This window comes from Mauremys mutica, chromosome 11, assembly GCF_020497125.1.
Source record: "Mauremys mutica isolate MM-2020 ecotype Southern chromosome 11, ASM2049712v1, whole genome shotgun sequence".
Lineage (NCBI taxonomy): Eukaryota > Metazoa > Chordata > Testudines > Geoemydidae > Mauremys > Mauremys mutica.
Window position 1 is genome coordinate 73,717,009 of NC_059082.1, and position 14,122 is coordinate 73,731,130.

The window sequence follows — 14,122 nt, forward strand, 5'->3', positions numbered from 1 at the left end:
GATAAGCATTTGCATACATTGGACATGGAGCTTTACAGTCAAGTGCCAGTCTCTGTCTATTCCAAAGGCCATAATCAACCACTACGAGACTCAGCTGCCATGACTATTTCTTGAAGAGTCTTGTGGTTATGGCACAGATCTGGGCATCAGAAGTGCTAGGGTTCGACTCCACACTAGGAAAACAGATTGTTGCTGACAATACTTGTCAATGACAAATCCTTATGTTCCCCACTTTCAACAGGCATCGAAAATGGTCTGTCTACACTAGGGCATTTTGATCCCACCTTCACCAGAAGCTACACCATTCTCAAGCCAGGTGAGGATGACCCACTGCTGACAATTCTACAGGCCACTGTCCTAGGGTAGACAGACCCCGGGGTTCTATTCCTATCTCTGCAACTGACTTACTGTGTGATCTTGGGCAAGTTACTTCACTGTCCTGTGCTTCTGCACAACAGGCATAATGGTACTTATGTCACTGCTCATAACGTGCTTTGAGATCCTCAGGTGGAAGGCGCTATAGGAATTGCAAAGCTCTCTCATCAGACACATATATTCCTGCACAAATATGCACAGGCTTGTAACCCGAAACCCGCTTTATTTCTGGACAGACATTGCAAACTGCTTAGACCACATTCTCCAAGGTGTTTAAGGAGGGTGGAGTTTACAGTATTTATTTAGGTATTTTGCAAACCCTAATCAGAATAGAACACTTGTGGCAATCGCAAAGAACAAATATAAAACCCGCAGCTACACTCTGAACAGCGCCACCACATTTTTTTTGTTATTGCTCCTAGCCCAAAAACCAGATTGCAACTGGAAAAAAATGGCTTTTTTCATGCCCTTTATTTCTGATCCTGCATTAATTTGTCTGCTGTGTGCACTGCTTTTATTAGGTGCATTTTATTTTTCAACTGGCTCTAAAAACTCAACTTTTAAACTGCCTCCTGGTCCACCTCCTCTTCCGATCATTGGTAACCTGCATTTGCTGGATATTAGACGGCAAGATAAGTCACTATTGAAGGTAGGAAAAAAAAACAACGCCTCATGCATTTTAAGTCTGCCTCAGCTAAATCAATGAGAAGACTTTGTTTTTGTTTATTAATCTGAATTAAATTTCAGAGCAGTAAAAATTGCACGATAATGTTGTCTCAAGCTGCTTCTAGCTCCTGTCTATATGGTGGCAGTGTCATTTCTGATCAACCACTAAAAAAGGGCCCCTGGGTAATGTGGATTTTTTCATGTAAACTTGATAAGGTACATGAAGTATATAGTGCTTGTGGCTTTTAAATATGAACTTGACAGCTCTCATACCCAGAGGGCTTTTAGAGTATTAGCAAATAACTAACATGAAAAAGAAAAACCCCAGGAAGAAGTAAGAAGAATTCACTATAAAGAGTCCAACAGCCACATAAGAAAGGGTTAAATCCAGATGTTCTTATGCAGTTGTTACTCCATTCCTAAGCGTGCAAATTCCCATTGAAATCGATGGAGTGGCAGAACAACAGGATGGAATAATTTTGTCAAGTAGCTGGAATAAATCCCCTGTGAACTCTTCTGTTAACTTGTAATTAAAACCACTTATCATTGTTTAAGCAGACAGAGAGTTCTTATCTGTAAGAGGATGCTGAAAAGGAGCCTGTCAGGCTTTGCTTTTCCTTACCCCAAGAGGACAGTTTTGCAAAACTTCACCCTGGCTGTCTGAGCATGTTTCCTTCCTGCCCATCCAGCTCTGCCTCGGATCTGTTTCTGTCAGTGTTTAATAAACAGGGCAGTAAATATTTGAGGTCCTGGTGCATGACTGAGGCTCCTAAACACTAGGGTGACACAAATAGTAAAACAGTAATCACTGCTGGATTTCATCCAGTGCATAGTGCTTATTGGTTACTAACAGATATCCTGAGTGCATTCACCTCCCGTGGGGTAGGGGGGGAGGAGTAGAAGGGGGATCCCATTCTGCTCCCCTAAAAATGCAAGGCACATAGCGGCTAGCAGCATGTACTCACTTGCCACCCCCATGAAACTAGGATTCTCTCCCCAGGGCGTTATGCTACATGCAGAGTGTCCATGGGAGTCATTAGCAAACATGATTCTTTACCAAACATGAACAGGAATCCGCCCCCCAGCACAGCCAACTCTGCAGACATACTTACGAAATTAGACAAGGTGGAAGTGAGGCAGTATCTTTTCTTGAACCAACTTATTGTGGTGACAGAGACAAGCTTTAGCGCTACAAGTGCTCTTCTTCAGGTCTGGGAAAAGTAGCAAGGGTGTCACAGCTAAATAGAAGATAGAACAGATAGTTGAAAGTAGTCAGCAAAAAAAAAAGTTCAGATGTATCAAAATGTCGACATTTTTGGAATAAAACATTAGATGTTTCCTTTCAAAACAACTTTTGGTATGAATTTTCTTAAATTTTATAACGTACAATAGAATAGAATACAATATAGTAGAATATAAAGTCAAAAAATCAAAATGAAACATTTTGATGGAGTCAAAACATTTTTTTAAAATATTTTCTTTCATGGAGAATTTTGCAATTTTCAGTTTTCATTCCAAATCAGAACAAAAAGAAATTAAAAAAACTTGAAATCCTGCATGAAATGGAATATCTGTTCTTTTCACAGCTCTAGCAATAGAGTGAGTCACAATCGCTATAAGAATTGTTGTACATTTTGTAACAACAGGTCTGTTTGTATCTGTCTTTCTCTTATTCCTCCACTTTGTTTATTAACTGATCCCCATTCTTTAGGGGTCTGTTTGGTTTTTAGTCTTGTTCCTCTTATTAGCTTCCTGTAGACCTGAGAATATTCTCTTGTGGCACTGAGCTCAAACATCCAGCTAATAGTCTATACCAGTCTATAGACTATACCAGACTATCCTTTTAATGACTATACTTCAGCTACCTGACATGGAACGTTTTTCCCCCTTTCTAACTACCCAGCATTGTTTCTGAATCAAGAACAGACATCAGTGTCTTCCTAGATTTTCACTGACTAAATTAAGAGAAGTGCAAAGAGTAAACAAAGTGTGTAAACACTGAGGATTTAGGAATATCTAATTTTTAATGTTCAAGAGTATGTAAAAGTATGAGTTTGTTTAAAATACATGGGGCCAGATTTCCTGGTCTGAATGCCACCGAGTTGGAGATTGGGCTGATGTGTGTGTGGTTTTCCCCACACAGAAGAGGATTGTGCTCCTACTAGACCAATGGAATTTAGTGCTGAACTCATGCATATGCTAGTCAGATTAGTGCTATAAACAAATACACCAGAATAAGCCTTGGGTATGAAGAGGAAATGAGGGGCTTCTTAATGCACTCTCTCCACTGGTGATACTAAAACCCTGCCTCTTTTTCAGCTAGCAGAAAAATACGGGCCAGTGTTCACCCTCCACTTTGGATCCCAGAAAGCTGTGGTACTGACTGGATACGAAGCCGTGAAGGAGGCACTCGTGAACTTCACAGATGAATTTGTAGACCGACCCCCCATCCCAATATTTGAACAAATCCAGCATGGAAATGGTACTGGCCCTTGGAGATGTGAGAGTTTCAAAAGGGCTCAGCCTTGGCCTCTCTCTTCTCCTACTGCCACCACTGCCCGAGAACTTTTGGAAGTCCTGCCCCAAGTCTGTATTTTAGCTAAACTGACCCCCAAATTCTGCTTTTCCGGTTTGCAGCTCTTATCATTAGTGACAATTACTTTGGCAAACAACGTTGTGACCAGTTAACATCCTGAATTTTAAAAGATGAGGGCAGAATTTTAAAGGCACAACGGCAACTATGTGACTAATTCCCATGGGCAGCCAATGTGAGTTAGGTGCCTCACTGCCATTAATGCATTTTACCTGAGGAATCACTTCATGAAAGATGAACCATACTGGATTCGGCATTCAGGTATTTTGCCTCTCCTGCCAGTCAGTGCTGCCATTTTGGATGTATTCATCCCAGAAAGTCCTGCCTCCAAAAATGGCCCTTTGTAGAACAATATATCACAGGTTCAGATAATGGTTATGGGCCAAATCTGTGATCCCTTCCCTCAAACAGCGCCATCGATTCCCCGAGGCAGTTCCTCTACCCTTGCGGCACCTGTTGAATGGACCAATAGAGGATTTAGGTCTTCAGGGCTGTTAATTTGACACATTACATCAGCACTAAAGTCACACAGAAAATGTATTAAAAAACTGAGTGCTCTAAATGCCTGGTTGCCTCCCACATGAGTGAGATGGCAAAGACTGAACTGGGAGGAAAACTATTATGAAGTAAAAGATGGCTGGGATTGGTGGATAGAGCTAGGAGGAGGACAGAGAAATGAATGGCAAATGGGATAATGGAACAGTAAGGAGAAATGGAGGGAGAGAAACTGTGGAGATATTCTCATATTCTTTTAAGTAGGGTAGGATCCCCTTGCGTTCTGCGTTCTCAGCAATCACATATATCTCACATATACCTTAGGTGTATTCTTTTCTAATGGAGAGCTGTGGAGAACAACACGAAGATTCACTGTGTCAAGCATGCGCAACCTTGGAATGGGGAAAAAGCTGATAGAGGAAAAAATTCTTGAAGAGCTTCATTTACTTATTGAGACAATCAAATCTTCCAGAGGTGAGCTGGGGAATATTAAGGTTAAATATCGCATTGCTCAGACTTTTCAAGCACTGTTGTAAACACAAGTCAGTGGTGAGGCTGTGGCATGAGAGTTCTGTTTATGCTTTTGTTTGTTCTTATTACAGGTGAGCCATTTAGCCTCAAGTCATTTAACGCTGCTCCAACCAACATCACCTTTCTTATGCTGTTTGGGGACCGGTTTGACTACAAAGACGCAACTTTTGTCACTCTGTTAAGACTCATAGATGAAGTTATGGTTCTTCTTGGATCTCCATTCTTGCATGTAAGTAACTCTTCCAGCGTATTTTGAGTCATACAGGCTCCATGAGCCAGCACAGCAGATCTCAGGCTGTAAGAACTAGCACATCCCATCTAAAAATCAATAGTACTAAGGGTGCTGCCTTCATAATTATAATCAGTGTCATTAAAATGGAGTCTGAACCTCAGACCATATTTGAAACCAAGCTGTATACTATGTAATTGCAACCTGCCTATCACCATTTACAAATCATTGGTTCTAACAGACTGAACAAAAGGGCTGTGAGTTAGGAATAACCCTGTTGTGCAGGGTTGGATTCACTCTCAGAAAGGACAGGAAGCAGCACTGCAAGCTCCCCCAACTCTCCAGCCAATGTGCTTCAACCATGACATGGGAGGTAACCCTTCTAGCCTCAGAAATGGAGTTCAGGCTCTGTGCCCTCCTGGCCTCAAAGCTGAGATTACCAGTGAGCATGAGAAATAGCATCAGCTGTATTCGTGGATTTTGTAACACATCCATAAGATTGAAACTCCAAGAACATTTTGTGTGGTGACTATTTTCTGCGTCTATTAGTGACCTGTACTGAATTATACTTACTAAACGAAGGTTATCTACATTGCATCTGTAACAAGAAAAACTTGTTTGGGTGGAGGAAATCCACTGGTTGGTTTATAGGTCCCTAGACAGAGTCACAAATCCACAGTGTTCCTGAGTGTTGTAATTTGCATTTGGATCATTATTTCAACTGGGAGGTGGGGGGAAATCACATTTCACCTGACAGCTCCTTCTGTTGTTCATGTGAGGATGGTCACATGCAGGGTTTATTCCAGCCAGTTCATGGCATGTATCACACTAGGAAACTAAGGTGATAGTTGTGTTTTAGTATGAACTGGTATCACAGTATCTATTCGCACCAGCAAAGGTGATAGGTAATAGTGCAGAACGGAAGATACTGTGCTCATGAAACAGTTTACTAACGCGCTTGTTTCAGGCAACGATATATGAATAACTGGTGCCTGGGGCTAGAACCTACTAGTTCTTGTTTTTATCAGCCCAGACAAGAGCAATATCTTTGTGACCAGGCTGCTGATAGCCTCTAAGATACACAGAATAGTCCCGCTGAGAATTGCTGTCTGGTTTGGATCTGAGATGAGAATTATGCTATAAGAATTTTAGCCCTGTACTGAATGTTGGTTCCCCCCGCAAATTTGAGACTTTATCTTTTTAATTTATTCTATTTCTTCTTAAATGTCATTTCATTGTGCAAGAAAGTGCAGCCCTTGCCTGCCTCGCTTGTATTTTCTAATCATAGTTCCGTGTTCAGAGACTATGGCTGTGTTAAATATGCTTCCTAGGAGTCAGCAAACTATTTAATCATGTACCTAGCCCCACTGAAATCAAAGGACTAGATTTTGTGGCACAAAGGGGACTTAATGTGGCCAGAGGAGAATTTCCTTTGTGCAAGGAAACTCTCAGCTGGCATAGCCCACTCCTGCCCCAGCCCAACATAGGGGATACAGGGTTGGCATGTCAGGGACTCTTGGCAGGAGGGGCTTGGTGGAGCAGTGCACCCAATTCATATCTAGCATAAGGTTCCCAATGGCCCCTGCACCTATGGTGTAAATTAGAGCTGCTTCCTTTCAGCTTTACCCTTGAGCTGAGACCTGGCACCTCAGAATCAGGGAGACACAACTGGATCCCTTGTGGCTTCATCCCTGCATTTTAGCAGAGTGCAGATGCTGTAGAAAATCTGCCCCAATGGGACCACTCATGAACTTCTGGTTAGGCCTGTGCTTAAGAACGTTGCTGAATCAGGGCCTGAAAGCATAAGGCCCAGCCCTACATTCAAATGTGCTAGCTTCATCCAGGTGGCGTCCCAGTGACATCAGGAGTGTTGGTTATCATTACAAACCTCTACAGGACAATGTTACAGACCTCTAATGATGGGCCGTCCCAGCACCTTTGGCATGGCTCTTCCTGTATCTTGGCACTTTGGGTTTAACACGCCCATTTTTTTTCCTTACTAGTTTTTTAATTTCTACCCATTCCTTGGATTATTTCTCAAAACCCACAAGATTTTACTTAAAAAAGTAGAAGATGTGCGCATCATTTTAAGGAATTACATCCAGATCAGCAGACAAGATCTCAGCGAGAACTCCCAGAGCTACATTGACGCATTAGTGTTCAAGCAGCACAAGGTATGTGACTGAACTTCTCCATTTACAATTTACTCTGTTTTCAACAAAAACACTTAACTAGATCCTGGTCTCAGCCACATCAACTTAATCTTCCTGAGGTCAACGCCGTTATCCAGATGGAACTGAAATCAAACTCCGTTCCCTTACTTTTGCCATAATTTATCTAGTGAATGTTTCACCAAAATTGGATGTGAAAACACGACCCCACTTTATAATCTATGATCAGTTGTTTGTTCCTACAAGAAAATCAGTGGGGTTTCATAAAGGCTGAATCTGACGCTTTGTGTTAATAAAGAAACCAATAATTGATCTCATTGTTCTAAAAGGAATAAGGAACTCAAAGGAAGTCAGTTGTTATATCACAGCTACATGTCCTGGCCCTGCATTTATTCCTTGCATCCAGCCACTAGGATTTCTAAGATTGATCTCAGTGTAATATTAAAACAAAAAACCTTCAGACTCTATGTTTTTCTTCTTTCAAACAGAGCGGGGCCAGATATGCACACTGCACCTCCTAGCCGCTCATACTGAGCTGGGTTCAAGGATCACTATGCTCCAACAGTCTGGCAGGGGAGAATGTTCACAAAATCTTTGCAAACATTCCAACCGGGCAGGCAGAGAGGGAGGTGTCTCTTGGAGGTTTGAAATCACTGAACTCGAATCTCCAGCTGCACACAGAAGGGAATAGGTATTTCCAACCCTTGCAAAATGAACTGCAGGGGTGAGTTTGTGAATACCATCCAAAGCGGAGCTCAACCCTGCTGCAGCTTGGAGATGGACCCCGAACCAATCGCTTGTATCAAAACCCCTCTAGCTTCTGGGGAAATTCAGCTCTCCATGCAGATCTGCACTGTGTGGCTCAGACCCAACTCTGCCCTTGGTTCTGAAATCCTCCGCTGGCTTCCCCTTGGCTCGCAAACCTGTGAGAATGCCTGAAAATACGATGGGCGAGGTGGGACTTCCCAAATCTTACTCAATTGTAATTTTGCCTCAGTCAGAGTGAACAAGAGCACTTTCAGCGCTAACTGAAACTTGTGTGTTTAAAGGAGACAAACAAGAAAGACAGCCTGTTTCGTGATGAAAACATAATAGCATCTGTACTTGATCTGGTCATGGCTGGAACTGAGACAACTGCCACAACATTGCAATGGGCCATCCTACTGATGATGAAATATCCAGAGATCCAAAGTGAGCCGCTCTATGGTTTCACTCTTTGTCTGTGCCTTGTTTTAATAAGAAAGTCAGGTTAAGTGTCCAATGTGTAGATGCCAATGCTGCTTTCGCCACAAAAGCTGCATCCCCGCTCTTTATTATTAGTTATTATTTGTATTGCAGTAGCATGTGGGAGCCCCAATCACGGATCAGGACCCCAATGTGCTAGGCACTGTATGAACACCGAACAAAAAGGTTGTCCTTGTCCCAAAGAGTTTGCAGTCAAAGTTGATTAAGGCTAGTTTCTGTCTTCCAAAACTGGATTTTTCTATTTCCTGGAGGGAGCAGCGTAGACACGGGTTGTGTAGGTAGTATGATACAAAACAAAACAAAACAAAAACATGTATGCCTGAAATCCAGAGAGACTTGAGGTGCCTGAGGAAGCCAGGTTTAGGGTTTGCAAAATCTGGTTTGTTTTTGCCAAAGCAAATTCGTAAGTGGGGAGAGAGCCCTTCTGATGGGACACATTTGTGTTTGCTTCTACTTTTAGAAAAGGTGCAAGAGGAGATTGGGACCGTTGTCCAATCAGGAAGCCAGGCCACATATGAAGACCGGATAAACATGCCATTTACAAATGCGGTGATACATGAAGTGCAGCGATTCATCACCCTGCTGCCACACGTTCCACGGTGCACATCTGTTGATACACATTTCAGAGGCTACTTCCTCCCCAAGGTATGTATCACTTTTTTTTAAATGGATACCACTACGTTCCGCCCTTTGCCATCAGCAATGAATGGATCCTTAGATACTAAGGGCCAGATTCTGCCATCCTCATGTGAGTAATTCCTCCCTCCAAGAGTAGCTCTGTTTGACTCCGGGGGGCTATTTGCAGAGTGAGGCTGGCATGCAGGATCTGGCCCCAGGTTTGCAGTTTCCAAGGCAATGCTGGGGATTTAGCCACCTTCTAAACACTCTACACTGCCTTGAAAATCTCAGCCTGTATCATGCACAGTGCTCTGAATGGAAGGGTTCAAATCATCGATGCAAATGCACCTGGTAGAAACCGGAATTAAAGCTGGAATTTGGCACAGCCAACAGGTAAAATCCAGGTTTCAGTGGAGTCCGTAGCAAGATTCACATTTACTTCAATCAGACCGAAGTCTGGGTCACAGGAAGAAGCAAAGCTTAAACAGCAGGGTGGAGACCGACAAAGAGTAGATCAGTGGAATTCAATAATCTTTTAGGACCAAATCCTGCAGCCCTTCCTTGCCTCAGCCACCAGTACTCGCACGGCTACAATGTCCTTGCCCATCTGAGTACGGCATTGGCAGCATCATGTCCTACTCTGAATATTGTTGTTGTTATTATTGCTATGTGGTAGCACCCAGGAGCCCCAGTCAAGGGCCAGGACAGCATTGTGTTAGGCACCGTACACACACTGAACAAAAGGATGCTCCTTGCCCCAAAGAGCACTGAGCTATGTACCTCTAAGGGAGTTCCTCACGATCGGAGTGTCAGTTCGATCAGCGATTTCATGTTGCTTTTGGAAGTATAGGGGGTTTGTAGAGCCAAAGACCTCTTTTAGTTTGCTCTTCGTGTTGTATTCCAGGGAATAACCGTGATTCCTTCCCTCACCTCGGTGCTGCTGGATAAAACACAGTGGGAGACACCGCATGAGTTTAATCCCAACCACTTTCTTGATGCTGATGGGAAGTTTGTAAAGAAAGAAGCTTTCCTGCCATTCTCCACAGGTAATTCAGGGGTCCTATCCTGAAAGGAGCAGAGGTTTCTCAGGCTCTGGTAGGATCAGGAACTTTGTACTAGGTAACAGAGCATTGATCAGGAGAGATCTATTTCAGTATTTCAGAAAGGACCAAGCAAACCTAATACCCAGCCAAGCAGAGCCAATGAATCTGCAACAGACCTGACTTATCTCAGCATAAGCCTTCCCTCTAAATAAAATGGATCAGTTCTCAACTGATACAAAGGTAGGCAAAGGAAAGGAAGGGTATCAGCTCCAAAAGAACATAGAAGGGAGCCCAAAAGGTGCCAAGGAGAGGCCCGCCAAAATAAACAGGACTTGAATGATACCCTAAACCAGATACACGAGGCAGTACCATTGACTTACTGTGTGGCCTGGACACATCACTGAATCCTTTCTGGATTTCAATTTCTTTGTCTGAAAAATACAGTCAATAATACTCTGTCACAAGGAGGTGATGGGCGTAACTGAAAGATGCTAGACCAGGGGTGGGCAAACTTTTTGGCCTGAGGGCCACATCTGGCTATGGAAATTGTACAGCGAGCCATGAATGCTCACGAAATTGGGGGCTGAAGTGTGGGAGGGGGTGAGGGCTCTGGGGTGGAGCTGGGCATGAGGGGCTGGGGATGCAGGAGGGTGCTCCGGGCTGGGACCGAGGGGTTCAGAAGGTGGGAGGGGGATCAAGGCTGGGGCAGGGGGTTGGGGTGCAGGAAGAGGAGAGGGGTGGCAGGCTCCAGGCAGCACTTACCTCAAGCAGCTCCCAGAAGCAGCAGCATGTCCCCTCTCCGGCTCTTACGTGGAAGTGCAGCTAGGTGGCTCCGCATGCTGCCCCATCCGCAGGTGCCGCCCCTGCAGCTCCCATTGGCTGCTGTTCCTAGTCAATGGGAGCCGCGGGGGCGGCACTGTGGGCAGGGGCAGCATGCGGAGCCCCCTTGCTGCCCCTACGCATAGGAGCCGGAGGTGGAACATGTTGCTGCTTCTGGGAGCCACGCGGAGCGGGGCAATCCCTCAACACTGCTCCCCGGCATGGAGCAGGGCAAGCCCCAGACCCTGCTCCCCGGCAGGAGCTCAAGGGCAGGATTAAAGCATCTGAAGGTCCGGATGTGGCCCCTGGGCCATAGTTTGCCTACCCCCGTGCTAGACAGAGGTGTAATATACTGACCTACACCACCCCTCTAAATGTGTATTTGCGTGTGCATGGACGCCCGCACATACACACACACACACACACACAAACATACAGCCATGGTGGAATAAAACAAACAGCCCATCCCAAGAATTCTAATGAAGTTTTGACGGGCAAGGAACATTGCAAGGTATCAGAAATTTCCTGTGAAATTCCATCCTAATCCCTCTTTAGTGAAGAGGTGTCCTCTACCCAGCCTCGCTGCTGTGGCACAGCAGTCAAGGTTTCCAAACGCTGTTAATTTCCAAAGCTGCCTCCTTCCTGGCCTGCACGTGCTGTTATCCAGCAGAGTGCATTACAAGTGGGCACAGCTGGAAAGAGTAGCCTTACTAGGAGTTTTACAAATCCCAGCACTGCAGGAATCCTAAAGTATTGTAGAGGGAGATTTCCTACAGAATCTCTCAAATCCTGCCTTGCAACCTGACACTTCACAACCGTCTCTGTTAAAAGTCGGCTGTGGGAGCTGGGGATCAGGAGTCCAGCTGTGATCCTGGATCCCGCTTTCCAGCGTGGGATTTGCTGCTACAGCACACTGCATCAGCCGTGAGTTTGTATTTTTGATGCAAAAATCATCAGCAGTGATTTTTTGATGTCAAAAGCCACGTTCTTGCTTTCCCCTGATTTCTTCATGATGTCATCTCTCAGATCCTGTCGTTCTGGGGCAGGGCATCCTGCTTAAAAAAAAAATCTTATGGGAGCCAAAAACAAAAGACAGTCACCAAAGTGGGACTGGCTGAGTGATAGCCTACAAGTCTTCAAACCATTCCACCTTTGGGGAAGGGAACGTTTCTCGGGAAGGTTGATTTTTAAGAGAAAGGGGTTGTTTGAAAGTGCTCAGGGGCTGGGGTGTCAGGATAAGTCTGTGGATGATGTCTGTGGACTACGGTTGCATCTGAAGATTTCAGCCTAGGTACAGAGTCCCATTGTGCCGGGTGCTGTACAAATATACAGCCAGAGGTAGTCTCTGCCCTGTAGAGCTCACAATCTAAACAGAAAAGACAGACACAGCATGGGAGGGGAACAAACACAGAGAGGGGAAGTGACATACCCAGGGTCACACAACAATTCAGTGGCTGAATTCAGTTATGTCCGATCCACTAGAGACCACAGCCTGCCAGGGAAGAGGGTGCCTAATAATTTCATGTATTACATAGCCTGGCAATTTACCATGTGGCTATCACCTCCTTGCTATATGAACATGTCTGACAAAGGAATCAACATGCATATCTTGGCAACATGAGCTACTGGCATAATCATCTGGCTACAACACAGATTATTTTGCTGTAACTATATGTCAGTTCAACTGGGTACAATGGTACACGAGGAGTCCCATTACTGCTCCTAATAGATGACCTGATGACTATTATGGACAGGTCTTCACTACCCGCCGCAATCTATCGGGGGTCAATTTATCACGTCTAGTGTAGACGTGATAAAATCGATCCCCGAGCATGCTCCCCGTCAACTCCGGAACTCCAGCTCGCGAGAGGCGGAAGCGGAGTTGCCGGGGAAGCTGCAGCGATCAACTTGCCGCCGTCCTCATGGCCAGGTAAGTTGCGTAGCTGAAGTTGCGTATCTTAGGTCGACCCCCCGCTAGCGTAGCCCTGGGCTATCACATTAACATTAACCTCTGTAACTATTTCTCTTACAGTTCAATCTAATCATTTTTGACACTGCAGGGCGCAGGAATTGCATCGGAGAAAGTCTGGCCAAGATGGAGCTGTTCCTGTTCTTTGTAGGGTTGCTGCAGACGTTTACTTTCCAACCCCCACCCGGGGTCACAGAATCAGACCTGGACCTTGCGGTTCCTCAGACCACTTTTACTTTAAGACCACAACCTCAGTCGGCCTGTGCTGTTCTGTGTGAATAAGCAGGACAGTGTTAGGGAATCATTCCTTTGCATTGACTTCGACTGCACAGGACATTTCTACTGGGTGCAGCAAAGAGAAGGCAGAACCTTGGAGAAATGGTTAATATGGTCCAGATGAGACAGCTATTGCATTATATGCACTGCAGTCGCTTCACACTCTGCTTCTCAGAGACTTTAAAGGACTATTGTGATCATCTATTTCAGGGGCGGGGAAAACTTTTTGGCCTGAGGGCCGCATCGGGTTTCGTAAATTGTATGGTGGGCCGTGGCCCGTCCCCCACCTCCTATCTGCCCCCTGGGATTCCTGTCCCATCCAACCACCCCTTCTCCCTGTCCCCTGTCTGCCCCTGGAACCTGTTTCCCTGACTGCCCCCTGCCACCGCATCCAACCCCCCGTCCTTCCTGACTGCCTCCCCCAGGACCCCTGACCCCCATTCAACCCCGTTTCCCCTCCGACCACCCCGACCCCTATCCACACCCCCATCCCCTGACCACCACCCCGAACTCCCCTGCCCTCTATCCAACCCCCCGCCCTGCTCCCTGCCCCCTTACCGCGCTGCCTGGCTGGTGGCAGTACAGCCGGGCCACCCGGCTGGAGCTGGGCCACGCGGCTGCCGCCACCACGCATCTCAGAGCACTGGGTCAGGCCGGGCTCTGCAGCTGCGCTGCCCCAGGAGCTCACAGCCCCGCCGCCCAGAGCATTGCGCTGGCAGCAGAGCGACCGAGCTGTGGCTGTGGGGGAGGGGGACAGCAGGGAAGGGACTGGCGGCGAGCCTCCCGGGCCAGGAGCTCAGGGGCCGGGCAGGACGGTCCCGTGGGCCAGATGTGGCCCACAGGCCGTAGTTTGCCCACCCCGATCTAGCACATTGCAGGCCACGGAACCTCACGCACCCACTCCTGTAATAGACCCCTAATGTCTAGAATGTACACGCTCCTGCGCCTATGGAATCAGCTGTGTTCTGAATAAGAATATTATGGGAATCTGCCTGGAAAAGCTACCTCTCTCCAGAAGGCAAGAGCACCATTAATCTGTAATGGGCAGAAATGCTGTAGGGGCCTCATGCTAGAGCCAGCCAATAGGATCGA

The 14,122-nt window shown here is 45.9% G+C and overlaps 1 protein-coding gene across 1 annotated transcript; it reads left to right on the forward strand.

Moving 5' to 3' along the window:
• The first annotated feature begins 826 nt into the window (after nt 1–826).
• LOC123344374 (cytochrome P450 2W1-like) lies at nt 827–13,036 on the forward strand. Its single transcript, XM_044980528.1, has 9 exons — nt 827–1,024; nt 3,361–3,523; nt 4,454–4,603; nt 4,732–4,889; nt 6,893–7,063; nt 8,110–8,251; nt 8,766–8,950; nt 9,828–9,969; nt 12,846–13,036. The coding sequence occupies exons 1-9, from the start codon at nt 827–829 to the stop codon at nt 13,034–13,036; spliced, it is 1,500 nt and encodes a 499-aa protein (XP_044836463.1).
• The last annotated feature ends 1,086 nt before the right edge of the window (nt 13,037–14,122 follow it).